Raw genomic sequence first — 16,633 nt, forward strand, 5'->3', positions numbered from 1 at the left:
AATAAATAACACTACTGAGGGAAAAAAAAAAAATCAAAATGCCCTCTGGTATTGTTCAGGGGGCCGGACCAAATGTGGAGGCGGGCCGGACGCCTGCCCTACGGTCTCAATGAGCACTCAATAGTTCTGCGGCAAGGGAACACGTTGTTCTCTAATTCACCGCCAAGCCACTGGAGGGTGTTGCATTGTGTTTGTGCGGTTTTGGGGGACTCTTGTTGAATTCCTTGAGTTTTCTTCCGGTTACACAACATTGCCAACGGAGATGGAACGCTTGAATGTGGATCGTCACCTCATCAACATTGAACAACAAATGTTTGATCATACAAATGTTGAGGCGCAGGCGACACAGAAGACTGATGCGGACGTAGTCTGTCCGACTCTTAATGCCGCACAGAGACTGGGAGTCACATTACGAATTCTAACATCGGGTGGAAGCCAGCCAGCTGCGTTGTCCGATTTCTTTGCCGTGTCCTACAACCAGCTAATGGGAAGCCGTAGCAGATTTCTGGCGGCTATGGAACTTCCCAAACTGCGTTGGAAGCCTTGATGGTAAAGACATTATCATAAAAGCACCGAGGCACTCTGAAACAGTGATGATGTATCAAGTGTGTGAACTGTCTGTTGTTGAAAATTCAACACAGAGACTCACAGCAAACGTGCACAATAAAATGATAAAGTGCACCAACCAAAAATATGACATAAAGTGATAAAAAACTGACAGTTTTTGGCCGAGGTTCGGAGGTTCTTCCATTTTGCGTTCGCTGACCTCAAGCCCCGTATTTTCAGCAATTTCTCCACGAATTGGATTTGAAAATCTTTATAATGGATTGACGAGATATTGTAGAGGTTGTCGTACTTGCTGATCTCTTTGATGATACTCTCGTCGGCTTGGTCCATTTTTGCGTGTAGCACAACAATGCTTGAAAATGGAGGTGATCTCGCCCTCAACCGGAAACAACAATCTGAGCGGAACACAGTCCATTTGCATCATCACCACGGGTTGACGTGATGCCTAGGCAGGATTTTGTGGAGGTGCGCATCATGCTATGGCGGAGGGTCGTAAATTTGGTCTGCCTTGGATGGTGTCGGTCTGACGCAGAAGCATAACTCAGCCTTAAGTTGCAACGTTCTTGTAGGTCTATTTACATCTTGCATGGCAAAAACTAAAATGTTCCTCTCAATGCACTGTTGTATCATGGCGTCTCAAGTGAGGTTCCACTCTGGTTAGGAATGTGGAATCCTGCAGAATATACGCTCGAGATTTGAAACCAGAATCTTGGACTGTGGGGCAGATGTGCTTAACCATTAGGTCGCACAGAGCTGCAAACTACAGCGTTGTTTGTTCAGTTCTTCATTTTATATCAGCTCCTTCTGCTGGACTGGAGGGTCATTGCCCGAAGTTGGCGCTAATGCAAGTGGACTGTAACATAATGCTTTCCTATGTACTGATCTTAGACCAGTGGCTTTTAACTGGGGTCCAGTGAAGTGTCAGAAACGCAGATCCCTATTTTGTACGCTTACTACATAATAATACATTTTATTTCTAAAGCGCTTTTCATGCCACATAAAGTCACTAAAAAGATGGAAACACAGAAGCTCAACAACCATTAAAACAAAACAATCATAAATTTAAATTAAAAGCAGGATAAAAGTTTTTTTTTTTTTTTTTTTTTTTTTTTAAAGGAGGTCAAGATAGAACAGAGATGAAGATCAGGGTAGGTAAGAAAGAGTAAACAATTCTGTTTTGAGTCTGGATTTGAAAAGTGAGAGGATAGATATATTACAGAGTTCGGGGGCTAAGGAGTTCCAAAGCTGGGGGGCACAGTGACTAAAAGCTCTGGAACCGAAGATGGTAAGACGGACATGGGGGAAGGAAAGTGAGCGAATAGAGGAAGAGCGAAGTGATCGGGGGGGGATAGTTAATACATAGGGGACTGCATAGGTAGGGAGGGGCCAGGGCATGGAGTACTTTGAAGGTAATTATGAGGATCTTGTAGTTGATTCTTTGTTTAACTGGACAGCAGTGAAGTTGACGGAGGATGGGGGTGATGTGGTGTGTGGTGGGGGTCCGATTGATCAGACTTGCTGCTGAATTTTGGAGGAGTTTCTATTTTTCTGGAGGGACTTATTTGGGAGACCGAAGAGCATTGAGTTACAGTAATCGAGCCGGGAGGCGGTAAGACTACTACAAAAAAGAGTGGAAGCGGCATGGCGAGTGAGAGAAGGGAGGAGGCGAGAAATATTGCGAAGGTGGAAGTAGGCTGATCTGTTGATGTCGTTGATATGGGAGCGGAAGGAGAGCGTGCTGTCGCGGATGACACCCAGACTCTTGATCTGAGTAGAAGCCGAGATCGGTACATTGTTGATGGTGTTAGAGAAGTTATCGTCATGAGAGAACATGGTGGCGGTGCCTACAAGGAGGACTTCTGATTTTGAGCTATTGAGTAGGAGTAAGTCAGAGGAGAACCAACAGTTGATGTCTTCTAAAGAGAGCGTGAGGGAGGAGGGTGGGAGGGAAGAGGTTGGTTTTGAGGAAATGTAGAGCTGGGTGTCATCCGAGTAGCAGTGGAAGTGAATGTTGTGTTTGCGGAAGATGGAACCGAGGGGGAGAATGTAAATGATGAAGAGGAGCGGCCCCAGGAGAGAACCCTGGGGCACGCCAGCGGATACAGGGAGGGATTTGGATTTCTCGGGGCCGACTTTGACAAATTGTGTGCGGTCAGACAGGTAGGAATTGAACCAAGATTTAGGCAAAATGGGTTTTTAGACCAGGTTTTGGACTGGTTTGTCCCCAATTTACATGCTTTATTCATTTCTTTCAACTGCTAGCCCACTATCTAATGGGAGGAGAAATCAGTTCGCTTGGTAGAAGGTTGACTAGCACTCGGTATGAGGAAGTATAACAGACCTACAGGCAGCATGAACTGCGTAGATCAGTGGTCCCCAACCTTTTTTGCACCACGGACCAGCGTGGCTTTTTTTTTTGACGGACGGGCAATGTGTGGCAGAAAATGACCAGAAATACAAAATAACTTGACGGGGCTAAAAATGAACATTAAGTGCAGGGAAAACGTAACTCACCATACACTGAATCAGCCTTTCTTGGCTTTAGCAATTCGGCTCGCCACGAGGTACGATGGTCTCAGGGCCGTCAATTTGTTGCGTCGTTTGCTAGATTATAGCCACATATTATGCAGAATTGGCTTGGTATTAGGCTCCTTTTCAGGCCCAGTTGGTGGCCTTTTCCCCGCTAAAAAGCTGCCCAAAGACGTCGTCGCCCCAAGCACACAGTCAACAATAGCTAACTAACTCTTTACATTGAGTGATGCTAGGCTTCAAACACCATAGTAAAGGCAGCCAATCACTAGATGGCGACGTACAAATACCTCTACTCGGATTAGTATAGATATGTCAAGAGGAACAGGCCAAATTGCAGTCGTAAACAAATTATTCATTATTTCTTTATGGCCCGGTAGCAAATGCTCCACGAACCAGAGCCGGTCTCTGGCCTGGTGGTTGGGGATCACTGGCGTAGGTACCGTATTTTTCGGACTATAAGTCGCAGTTTTTTTTCATAGTTTGGCTGGTGGTGCAACTTATACTCAGGAGCGACTTATGTGTGAAATTAATAACACATTATGATATCATTTCACATGTTAGTGTTTTGGAGTGACACTGATGGTTTGGTAAACTTGTTAGCATGGTCTTTATGCTATAGTTATCTGAATAACATAATAGCTATGGCTACGTTCGCGTTCTGCCTTTGGCAATGTGTGTTCGATTGTATTATTGACTTTTTTATATTGAAATGCATGCTTTTAGTTTGTGGCGCTTTCACGCCCACGTGGGGGCGCACTTGCACTTGTTTACGTGAAGAAGAGTGCAGAAGAAGACCGACAGCTACGTAGCTCTGAGTGAGTGGGCGAGTTAGCGAGAGAAACGGTTGCGAACCTACGTTCATTGTTTATGCTTGTAAAATATCTCTACAGAGGCAACGCCTGTGTGTATCATCTTTTCTGTTGTTGTTGTGTGTTTTCCACCTGCGATCGGACACCTAGAGCCAGTTGTGTGGTTGTTTTAACAATGCGCTAATGCTAGCGAACGCATGCTAACCATTTGTGTCATGTCATTGCTGTAGTAGCACCTAATTATCATTTATTTACGTCGATGCGAACCTGTTTGGTATCGAGGACGAAATTGATTCAGCAAATTATACGAACGTCCAGCATCGTCATTTGGGAGTTTAGCCCGCTGAATAGCCAGGACCGTGCCGTAGCGTCCTGGTGAGGACAGTAATTCACATTTCATTGTTCATGCACTGTACACTGTACACTTATTCAGCATGTTGTTCTCTATTGTATTTTTATATTAAATTGCATTCAAGATGACATGTCTGTTCTATGTGTTGGATTTTATCAAGTAAATTTCCCCTAAAAATGTGACTTCTACTCCGGTGCGACTTGAATGTTTTTTTTTCTCTTCTTTGGGCATTTTATGGCTGGTGTGACTTATGCTCAGGTACGACTTGTAGTCCGAAAAATACGGTATTTAAAAAAAAAAACAAAAAAAAACATTTGCGTCATTTTACGTCATGAAAATAATATGCGATGCAAGGATGCGACAATATAATGAGAATATAGACATGGAAACAAAAGGATTCAATTAGAATTCTGGATTGAACAGAAAATCACTTAGATGTTAGCTTGCTAGGTTTTGAATATGTAAAAAACGGTTTTATTATTAAATTCCGAAGGGTTTGGTGAATGCACCTGTGAAAGTCGCGGGGTTCTGTACTTTTAGCAAGGTTAAGAACCACTTTCTTATGCCCCTTTCCCACTGAAACTAGTTGGTCAACGCACGTTTTTTCTAAGCCGATGCAACTCACTAGCAAATGGCAGTTGGCACCTTTCCCACTGACCAAAAAAAAGCCATCTTTTTTTTTTTTTTTTCACCCGTCTAACCCCCCACCCCTCCTCAGCCGTGCGTAAGGTTATGTGATGTCACCACGCTAAGATGAACGTCGACAAGTGCGACCGAATTCATTCAGTTCAAGGAAGTAAACAATGCAGAGCAACATGGAAGCCTCCTTTCCGTTTGTGTTCTCTGTTTTCATGCTTTTTACTGCCGTCAAAATGGTCTAAATGCGGCAAAGGATCAACACTCTGCTTGTGCTGAGGCAACGTAGGTGACGTGAATTCTTCTTCTACTAGCTTTGTTGTTAGCATCGACGTAACTACGGTTGTGGGGCGTGTTAAATGGGAGGCGACTGGCACGTTGTTATGACGCATCAGGTAAGCGCCTACGTCACCACGTAGATTAGGGTGTTGACTGTTGACCCGGGGTTTTGCTTTCACACTGCATGACGATCAGAGCTGAGTTGATTTTAACGCGGGTCACTTGGGGGGTTGATTGACACGGGTCGAGGCAGGTCGCTGCACCTTTCCCACTGCCACCAAAAGCAGATTATTAGTGGGTTGACATGGGTTTTTTGGCCAGTGGGAAAGGGGGTATTAGACTTTTGAAATTGATTATTAATGTCGTTTTTATTTCAGGAGGCTAAAGTGAGTTTTGTCCATCAATGTACCAAAAGAGATTAGAGGTCACATGACCACCTGTTTTCCCTCAATGAAACGTGGCTAGGTGGCTTATCCTCTCCGCTCGCTAATCTTTTCTAATTCAAATCTTTAATAACCTTTACTTGTCCATCACGTGAACAAAGGACACTTTTTTTTTTATCCGGTTTTAATTTAAGAGCAGCTCACCTTGCATTAGCCAGTCTCATTTGTCTGACTTAAACTGCCAGCGCGAACCGTAAAGAAGACAAAGAGACGCGTGTTGCAAGTCATGGGTTCTTGTTTATTTATAAAGCTATACATGTATAAATTGTAAACAAATGTTTGGATTGGAGCAAATGAATTGAAGTGGGACAGTTTAGAAGCACTTCCTGTGGACGATGGAGGGTCCGGCCTCATCGTACTCCTGCTTGCTGATCCACATCTGCTGGAAGGTGGACAGGGAGGCCAGGATGGAGCCTCCGATCCACACCGAGTACTTCCTCTCAGGGGGGGCGATGATCTGAACAAGAGCAAAAAGCGTTATGCTATTGAAAGTGACACACGGGCAGCCATTGATAGCGATAGACGTCCAATGAATTTGGACTAGCACTCCCAGTCTAAAAGGATTGGAAATCTATCGCAGTCAAAGGCATCAGTGAGTTCATGGGATTATAAACACAAGTATAGAAATCAGTAAAACTAAATTTATTTTAGTCTACGTAATGAGAAACATGATTGAATCCATTTGAAGTTATGAATAAAGGATATTTCCTCATTTAATATAGTTTTGAGAAAGTTGACCTTGATTGCGGAACAGAAGGACCTATTTAACAATATAATTTAATGCGTCAGTGCAGGAAATTGGATGCTCTCATCTCAGGAAAAGAGGGAGAGCGGTGTTAATTAAATAGTTGCTTTCGCTTCAACTGCAAATCAGAACAGAAAGTCCGAGACCTGTGTTCAGACAAATTTGGTGGTGTTTAATACAATCAAGATGAAATGAGGAATAATGCATGATAAGAATAATTTTATTTACGATGAGAGTTATGACCAAGCCCCAAATGACTGAATTTGCCATTTTAATTAAAATAATTTTGGAGGAAATTATATGAATACAGTGATCGCTCGTTTTTCGTGGTTAATGGGGACCAGAACCCGCCGCGATACGTGAAAACCGCGAAAAAGCGCCCCCCCCCCCTTTTTTTTTTTGTTCAATGTATTTATTCAGATCTATCATTGGAAAGAGATACATATGAGAGATGTTTTTTTGTTTGTTTGTTTCTTTCTTTCTTTACATTTTTTCCCCAAAGAATAATTAAAAACTTATGTCAATATAAGTTTTAATAAATGTTTTTAGCACTTAACTGTAATAACTAGGGTTGTTCCGATCATGTTTTTTTGCTCCCGATCCAATCCCGATCGTTTTAGTCTGAGTATCTGCCGATCCCGATATTTCCCGATCCGATTGGTTTTTTTTGCTCCCGATTCAATTCCAATCATTCCCGATCATATACATTTTGGCAATGCATTAAGAAAAAAAATGAATAAAACTCGGACGAATATATACATTAATCATACAGTACATAAGTACTGTATTTGTTTATTATGACAATAAATCCTCAAGATGGCATTTACATTATTACCATTCTTTCTGTGAGAGGGATCCACAGATAGAAAGACTTGTAATTCTAAAAGGACAGATGTGACTTTGTATATTGTGACTAAATATTACCATCTAGTGGATTTTTATGAGCTTTCAGTAATTGATAATTCAGGCATTTAACTTCTGCCCAAATGCATGATGGAAAGTGCACCCATGACTGTGCGTAGTGCTACCAATTGATATATCTTCTCTGCGTTGGGGACTAACTTAAGGTGTTAAGACAAAGATCAATTGCTACCTTGCTTCCCCACATTGCTTCCCATGATATTTCTAATCGAAGAGAGAGGGATTGTAAGGCTTTAGCCAATCAAAAAAAGGCTGCCGAATGCTGCCAAAATTCACCCTACTTGGTTTACGCTGCCTTTTATCTCTCTATATGGGTAAAACGGCGCCGTTACAGATTGAGAGCGACAATGCGAGAGTGGATCGTGTAGCGCATGCATTAATTGTGTTAAATATTTTAACGTGATACATTTTTAAAAAAAATTAATTACCTCCGCTATCGGGATACATTTGATAACCCTACCTTAAGCCAAAACTAAAGACTCTGGATGAGTGTAACATATAATGTTTGTAACGTTAAATACAATTAGAAAACGATTTATTTAAAAAATATATATATATTTTAAAAAGGCATGTCCGATATTTTTTTGCCGATTCCGATACTTTGAAAATGACGTGATCGATAGAGAGGACATCTGTAGTAATAACTGTAACTAACTTAACTGACATAATTATTTTAAACATGTTACTGTCCCACAAAATTATTTTCAAACAAGACAAAAAGTAGATGTCCAATACATTTTAAAAAATTAAAGAAAAAAAATGCTTGTCCCTATTACATGCTTCATTGAGTGTCCACTCAAATCCATTCCAGCTGCTCACTTACACACCACCAGTTGCCACAGCAACTGTTTAACAAGTTCAACAGTGATTGACGCATGTGGCCCTTTGATGTTGAGATCAAAGCTTCACCGTTTGTCAATCATTGTTTACTTTAAAACGCAACTCCAGCTCACTCTCTTACAAACAAAGAGCGGGGAGAGGGAGGGAGACAGGGAGCGAGCGTGAGACTGCGATCGGCTCAGGATAGCTCATCTGCATTTGTCTTATTTTTTTTAATTGAAAAATAATCGGCGATGGACTGAGGGCTTGACGCGCGAAGTAGCGAGGAATCACTGTATAACAATTTTTTGATCAGTCTGTTCATGATCTTAGAGGAATGTTGTCTGAATAGAAAAAGAATTAAGACCTATGCCAAGCGATAAATCGATTTTATGAATTAATTCAGTTTTTTCTTTTTGTGAAATTGTGAATGATTAAAAAAATAATTACAGGTAGTCCCCGGGTTACGAACAAGTTCCATTCCTACGCTGGCAACGTAACCCAAATTTCCGCGTAAGTCAGAATTAACCCTTTAAGTACTCTTAAATACCCCCTAAATTTCAAAATAACTATCCCCAAAAATTTATTATACGTCATTGTACTACAGGGTTTCCCCTACAAATAAAAGATTGTGGTGCACGGTCACACCACCACATGCCTTGCAAGTGAGTTTTTTTTTTTTATTTCTTTTTAAAGGCCATTCCAAACTAGAGGCAGCCTAGCGTGAAGGGTCTGTGGCAACCTATTCATTGTGTATTGTAATGTCTATAACTACGCACAGCCCCCTTAAGAAACGATCGGGTATTGTAATGTCTATAACTACGCACAGCCCCCTTAAGAGACGATCGGACTGGGGAGCTGTGATGTAGTGGGAAGCGAGTAGGAAGAATGGGGGAAAGGGTGAGATAGCGAGAAATAGCGGTCGCATGTTGCGGCAGCCCGCTGTTATTTTGTTTTTGTTTTTGTTTATTATTGTTGCCACAATAAATTGGGTAAGCCAATACTGACTCCTCTTCTTCTTCCCTCCTATCCGGGGCATTACAGTATTTTGGATTGGACTTTTCGGCCAAAGTAATCGGTGGATGGCCGTCTTGGACGGAACGGCAAGTTTGAATGAATTTGCGCTGAGAGGCGTCATCAACGCATCCAATAGTATAGGGGCAGATGAACTTATATCTGTGTTATCAGGCTGTTTCGTCAGACGGATATACACAGTAACAGCTGACAAAATCTTCATAAATGCGCTGTATTCCCCAAGTTTTGCGAGCTCTGGGACACTCGAAAAATGACTGTCATACATCTCCTTGCTAAAATGGTACCTCGATGTGTGTTTATGTGGAAAGGTACTTCACGAGCAACAAAAAAAAACTATCCACCTTCTCACGAAACTCGTAAAACTTTACTCTATACTTGAGTAATATTATTTTGAAGTAACACTACTCTTACTTGAGTACAATTTTTGGCTACTGTACCCACCTTTGTATATCATACTGCCCTGGTTAAGAAATGTGAACAAACATGAATGTTCAAGCTGTATGTACCAAAATGTTGGTATATCAAATCCAATTTATTTATATAGAATATGCTTTAACTTGCATCACTTTTGTGGATAGATGCAGTATAGCTTTGTTAGTGCAGCCACTTTTGTGGAGAAAGTGGGTATCGAAATATTCATATTTGTGATCACCCACATTTTTCCACAGAACTTGAGGCTTAACTTTCATACAATTTCATACTAAACTGCCACATGTTGTGCCTACCTTGATCTTCATGGTGCTGGGAGCCAAAGCTGTGATTTCCTTCTGCATGCGGTCAGCAATACCGGGGTACATGGTGGTGCCGCCCGACAGCACGTTGTTAGCGTACAGGTCCTTCCTGATGTCAATGTCACACTTCATGATGCTGTTGTAGGTAGTCTCGTGAATTCCGGCCGACTCCATGCCTGTGCAAAAGTGCACACACGGGGGTTAACTTAGCCAGGTTTATGCCCCCACGACCCAAACATTAGAAAGGAACCGCCACTGCTGTCAGCTGCCATAACAGGCGTGACTGCAGACAGCTTCCCCCGACAGCTGACGGCAGCAAATGTGAACGATATGTGGCTGCTTTAAATAAGACGCAGGGGGGATAAACTTCCAGTTGGCTGTCAGAAAACGCAGCCAGCAATAAACACTTCAAGATGAGGGTTGCCTTTATGCAAAATAATGCTACAGTATATGTTTGATGTCTGAGGAAGTCGTGTTACTGTACTTCCAAATTTTGAACAGTGGGTGTTACCTCTTGGCTGCCATTGAGGGCAAATATTTTATTGGCATCAATGGCACTTAAACAGCAACACTGCCAGCTTTTTAGTCTATCACATTAAAACCTATTGCTGTTTTAATGCTTTAGCAAAATTCATATGTAAGATCTATTGCTTTAGCGCCACCTTATGGTCAAAGAAATATGTTGAAGTGAGTGGAGGAGCTTCATCTAGTCAGTTCAAATCCCAATGTATGTTACCACCATTGATGCCTTGTGGCAAACTAGTTCAAAATTGTGTAATTTTGAAAGCGACGTTTCAATTTGGGTGATTTGAAGTCAGATTTTAAACTCAAGAGTAGTGCTGCAACAATTAATGGATTAAGTCGAGTAATTTGATTAGAAAAAAGATTCCAATCAAATTTTGCCGTTTGGAGTATTAACTAGAGTGGCAATGTAGTTGTTTGTTTTGAAAGTGTTTGCGTTTAGTTTTATTGATTTTGGTTGATTCATTGCCCTCTAGTAGCAAGAGAATATGACAACTCATTTAAAATGGCTGAATCCAGCTGCTCCCTGTTAAGTCTAACATAAGGTAAGTTTTTCTTTAGATTTGGGTTGATACATCGACCTCTAGTGGCAACAGTGAATATAACAACTTATTTAAAATGGCTGAATCCAGCTGCTCCCTGTTAAGTCTAACTAGACATGTGCCGGTTACCGGTTTCACGGTTTACCGTGGTGTGAAAACGTCGCGGTTTCAAAACCATTAAAATTTTCCGTCAGACCGTAGTACGGTATTCGCTATTTTTGTTGTGTCAAAAATGCAGCCAGAAGCGGCTTGGCGCAGCAGCGCTCACCCCCTCCCATTTGTTGCTGTGTGTGAAAGTGACGCTATCGACTAGCCAGCCAACTAACCCAAAAACAAATACTCCAAACATAAGGCGTACTGTTCTTCTATGTATTGAGCTCTCAAATCGTGGTAAGTGTAATATACAAAATGAATACATTTACAATGGTGTACAATTAGATTTTTCCATGTGAGTAGCTTCAACAGATTAGCACCATGGAAAAAGTTCGCCAAAAACAAAACACACATTTTCCTTTCAAATTCAATATACAAACTAACTTAAAGTTTACAAAGATGAATGTTAGCCTAGGTTTAGCTGGGAAAGCAACTTCGTTGAGTGTGACAGCCGCAGAGTGAGAAAACAAGCTTGATTCGCTTGAATGAAGGGGGAAAAGTGATAGCGTCAAAGATCGCTAATTGAGAAAGATGATCTTGCCCTAAGATCACGTTCAAATAAATTTTAGAGCTGTAATTGCAATACTGTGAAACTGTGATATTTTGGCTTGAGGTTATCATACCGTCAGAATATTATACCGGCACATGCCTATGTACTACACAAACCAGTGTATTACAACATCCTGTTCAGTACTTGACACTGGCCATTTGAACTTCGTGAACGTATCTTCAAGTCTACCACTGACTTCCTCAGAGATGCCAATTTACGTACCAATAAAGGAAGGCTGGAAGAGGGTCTCGGGACAACGGAAGCGCTCATTGCCGATGGTGATGACCTGACCGTCGGGCAGCTCGTAGCTCTTCTCCAGGGACGAGGAGGAGGCGGCGGTAGCCATTTCGTTCTCAAAGTCCAACGCCACGTAGCACAGCTTCTCCTTGATGTCACGCACAATCTCACGCTCGGCTGCAGAGGCGGAATGTTGACATCAGTGGAGCGGAACAAAAGAAAAACTTTTTGGATCTGATCTAGGTGTACCTGTCGTGACAAAGGAGTAGCCACGCTCAGTCAGGATTTTCATCAGGTAATCTGTGAGGTCGCGGCCGGCCAAGTCCAGACGCATGATGGCGTGGGGGAGAGCATAACCCTCGTAGATGGGCACGTTGTGTGTCACACCGTCGCCAGAGTCCAGCACAATACCTGACAAAATCATTGCTTCGTTAGCATCTATGTATTTTCAAGAACGTACATATTTTCAAAGTTAAAAAATCTGAAAAACAAATCCCCAAAGTAAGTATGTATTAAAAATCGAGTTAAATACAATAACAGTGTATTTTTCTTTAGCTACTGGTCGGTTGGCAACATACCGGTGGTACGACCGGAAGCGTACAGGGACAGCACGGCCTGGATAGCCACGTACATGGCGGGTACATTGAAGGTCTCGAACATGATCTGGGTCATTTTCTCACGATTGGCCTTGGGGTTGAGGGGTGCCTCAGTCAGCAGGGTAGGGTGTTCCTCTGGGGCTACGCGCAACTCGTTGTAGAAGGTGTGGTGCCAGATCTTCTCCATGTCGTCCCAGTTGGTGATGATGCCGTGCTCGATCGGGTACTTAAGGGTCAAGATACCCCTCTTGCTCTGGGCTTCATCGCCTACGTACGAGTCTTTCTGGCCCATGCCCACCATGACGCCCTAAGAGCATTCAGGAAACATAGCTTGGTTATAGGATGGTGTTAATATTAGGGCTTTCAAACGATTAAAATTTTTAGATCGAGTTAATCACAGTTTAAAAATTAATTAATCGCAAATAAAACCATCTCTAAAATATGCCATATTTTTCTGAAAATTGTTGGAATGGAAAGATAAGACGGATATATACATTCAAAGTTCTGTACATAAGTACTGTATTTGTTTATTATAACAATAAAGCCACAAGATGCCATTAACATTATTAACATTTTTTCTGTTAAAGGGATCCACGGATAGAAAGACTTGTAGTTATTAAAAGATAAATGTAAGTACAAGTTATAGTAATTTTATATTAAAACCCCTCTTAATGTTTTCGTTTTAATAAAATTTGTTAAATTTTCAATCAAAGAATAAACTAATAGCTCGACACTGTCAACGTCGCCGAGCGGGACGTCACATGGGCTCCCTGCCGTTCTTCCATAGTGTCTTTAACTACGTAAGATAGTGATTGAAATACAGCACAAGGTGTCAGTGGCAAGTTTTAAATTAGAGATCTAGCCAACGAGTGCGTTTTGCCCCTCGACTGACGCCGTAGTTTTCGGGTTCATTGTACCTTACGTTCATTTGAGTTTTGACTTCACAACATACGAAACCTCTGATAGTTTCTATATTGTGACAAAATATTGCCATCTAGTGTATTTGTTGAGCTAAACGAAATGTTTGAATAGAGTTTGACCAAAGTCTGAGTAAGTTTTATGTGTATTATGCATTGCTTTTTTGATTGGGAATGCCAGTTCTCTTTGCCTTGAGCGCTTTTCTTTTTGTGAACATTTTTTTTTTTTTGAGAGAGAGAGATATGAATATTATTTTTGTTGTGCTTTCACTAAACGATAGTATAGCGACTTAACTGTTCCGCCCAAATGCATGATGGGAAGTTGGGCAACCATGACTGTCAGTGGTGGCTGCAAATGGTACTGTATACTGTATGTTCTGCATTGTGTTCTATTGAACCGTGTTTTAAAAAAAAGTCATCTCCTGTAATTCCTCCCCACGTCGCTCGCCACAATAGTTATGTTTGTTGTGAAAGAGTTGCCAAAGCTAATGCCAATAAACGGTGCGATCCAATAAACGCTTGTGTCCAATCATATTTTTCTGCCTCGTAGCTCGCAATGTGCAAAAAAATTGCGTCATTTGTAATTAGTTTGAGGCTATGCATGAGCGGGACATTCCGCGCATTTGTCAAATATTTTAAAGTGATTTTTTTTTTTTTAATTAATTACCGCCCGTTAATGCAATAAATTTGACAGCACTATTTAATATTAATGGTTTTGTTTACTGGGCCAAGATTCAGTTTTTAGAATTTTCTACACTACCTTAATTAAAGTATTTATGACAGAAAAAAGCATGTTTAATTTCATATTTCACGCGGTGTTTTATGCTCCTGAATGAAATGGACAACTTGGATGTGTGTGGAAGCAATCGGTATATTTATTCAATTTTTTGAATCCCGCGCCGTGAAAATCAGTGACTTCCGGCCAGAGTCTGGATTGAGGAAGAAGCTGAATATGACGTCAGCGGTAGAAATCATCGTCACTATACAGCCATTATTATATTATGCAGAAGGACTGCGGATTCAGCTGATTCAGGTTTATTTTTCGCATCACGCCAGCCCAATGTGCTGCTGGCTTTTGTTGCTGCACCAGGGAGAGGCGTTTGAGCCTTTTTGGGTTTCAAAAAGATTCTGTTCACTGTGAAAAATGGGCAAAACAAATCTGACAACTGTGGGACCATAGGACGGAAGAGGAAGTGAGTAAGCTACGGCAGCCACGTGCTCTCATCTGCGGTTCTTGATTTTGTAGTGACTTCCGCCCATCTCGGCCCTCTCCGTGTACCCGCCGAGAGAGCTCTATCCTCGGCTTGGGCTCAGGGAGCCACCCGCTCCGACGTCAGCCAATTTGTCCACCGAGAATGCGCCATTTTCACCGTTCATTCCCCAGCTGTGTCCCCGGCGATGAGGACTCCTGCCGGAGCAGCAGCAAGAGAACGACGAGCCGAAACTTGCTCGCCGCCGGGGACTGGCCGATCGGTGAACATTATCACCTCCGTTGCCGTGTGTGACATGAGTCAGGTAATTTTGTGTGATTTTTCATTTTCGAAAGGCGAGGAAGAGACTTGGAAGAGCCGCTCGGTTTGGATTAGCATATAACATATCTCTCACACTCCTCTTTGGTTTACACTTTTTCCTTCCCTCCGAGTCCCCGCTGGGAAATGACAAATTAAGAAGTCGGCAGTTTTGATGCAGTAATTTAGCCCTGTCTTATTGAATAAATGCATTTTTAATATTTCATATTCCATTTAGCACAAGCCTGTTATCTGTCATGACCATACAATTTATTTAGCAATCGGGGGAAAAATACTTACAAACAGAGGATATATATGTAAAAATATTGGTGTAGAGAAAAAACAATGATGACATTTTACAGTATGCTCTAGTCATCAGCTTAGTGTTTGTTGTCGTTCTGAATCTTCCTCCTCCTCTGAATACTACTCGAACATAAATGGCTGTATGCCAAAGGCTTCCTCTGGATCGACAAAATCACTTGAAAGATACACACTTGAACCAGAATTGCAGAAAAACGCTTCCTCCTCCATTGGGCTGAATTCTTAAATCAATACTCCGCCGACGTTATCATCCAGATGGAGGCGCCAGAGCGCTATATTGACAGGAGGGGCTAAACGGCAGATTAAAAGCCTCATTTCTCGTCAACTACGCTTTGCCAAATTGTTGTATATAGTCGAATCGTCACAAAATATTATTTTACTTCCAATAATAATGCTATTTTTTAATGGTGTCAAGGACACTTTGTTTGATTGTCAGACATATTACAACAAATAGATTATGAAAACTTTAATTTCCTTCACTGTTTTTGTAAAACCGGTCTAGCAGTTTCGCATTTTCACTTTCCTATGTAACACATGTCCATTCAGTTTTAATGTTCAATTCCGAGATGATACATTTTAGCCACAAACGTTAAAATTTTATCCTTTACCTGGTGACGAGGACGGCCAACAATAGAGGGGAAGACAGCGCGAGGAGCATCATCTCCGGCAAACCCGGCCTTTACCAGACCGGAACCGTTGTCGCACACAAGGGCGGTGGTCTCGTCGTCATCACACATGGTGTCACCTATACAACATATGTAAAATAAATAGTTAGGATTTGGTCAATTAGGATTGTTGTTGTATTTTATCTGGAATTTCCAGGATGTGATTAGCGAATCCTCCAAATATAGTGAAAATATGTAGAAGTTAAAATGATGACATGGTTAGTCAATGATAGAAGGTGAAAAATCATTTCCCAAATTCATCTTCTTGGCATATATCCAGATTTGCAGCCGTTCCTGTACTTACCAGATCAGCACCAGGCACCTTGGGACTTTGGGAGAGTGTAAACTTGAGGGGTGTCGGCGTGTCAGGTCAGTGTATTTTATAGCCTGGTAGGGGGGATGTTCTTTGTCCGTATTTGGTGAGCCGCCGCGCAATTGACAACTGCGGTCCATGAATGGCATGACATGGACATGGAAGTCCATCTGTGCCATCTATGGGTGGCGGCACTGGTCGTGTTGAAGACAGACGGACAAAGATTAGGGTCTTCTTTAGATCTTGACTCAACACTGAAGACCCTACTTCTGATTGTCAACAGTAGGACGTTTTTATCTCATGATGTAAAATCAGCTCATCTTTTGCCTGCTTAAAATTAAGACACCGCAGAAAGGCAAAACATGAGCAGTGAGAACTAAAGTTTCTTTTTAGAGTGAAATTTCCTTCATATGGATAAATATCAGTTCTTTAAAATTTTT

At 41.7% G+C, this 16,633-nt stretch overlaps 1 protein-coding gene across 1 annotated transcript; it reads right to left on the reverse strand.

The window, feature by feature from the left end:
* Positions 1-5,841: 5,841 nt before the first annotated feature.
* On the reverse strand, positions 5,842-16,227 carry LOC130930739 (actin, alpha cardiac muscle 1). The gene is made up of 7 exons (XM_057858809.1): positions 16,185-16,227; positions 15,824-15,960; positions 12,452-12,776; positions 12,123-12,284; positions 11,859-12,050; positions 9,864-10,045; positions 5,842-6,075 (listed from the first exon to the last, which is right to left on the reverse strand). Exons 2-7 carry the CDS (start codon positions 15,950-15,952, stop codon positions 5,932-5,934), a joined length of 1,134 nt encoding a protein of 377 aa, XP_057714792.1. The 5' UTR covers positions 15,953-15,960; positions 16,185-16,227; the 3' UTR covers positions 5,842-5,931.
* Between the last annotated feature and the right edge of the window lie 406 nt (positions 16,228-16,633).

Source organism: Corythoichthys intestinalis, chromosome 15 (genome assembly GCF_030265065.1).
Source record: "Corythoichthys intestinalis isolate RoL2023-P3 chromosome 15, ASM3026506v1, whole genome shotgun sequence".
Taxonomy (NCBI): Eukaryota; Metazoa; Chordata; class Actinopteri; order Syngnathiformes; family Syngnathidae; genus Corythoichthys; species Corythoichthys intestinalis.

Bases quoted from the DNA above. Each gene is read 5' to 3' on its own strand.
- LOC130930739 (XM_057858809.1), bottom strand. From the start codon at position 15,952: ATGTGTGATGACGACGAGACCACCGCCCTTGTGTGCGACAACGGTTCC. The intron at 12,051-12,122 runs GTACACCTAGAT...CCGCCTCTGCAG, and splicing joins CTACTCCTTTGTCACGACAG to CCGAGCGTGAGATTGTGCGT. The intron at 6,076-9,863 runs GTAGGCACAACA...GCTCTTGTTCAG, and splicing joins CCAGCACCATGAAGATCAAG to ATCATCGCCCCCCCTGAGAG.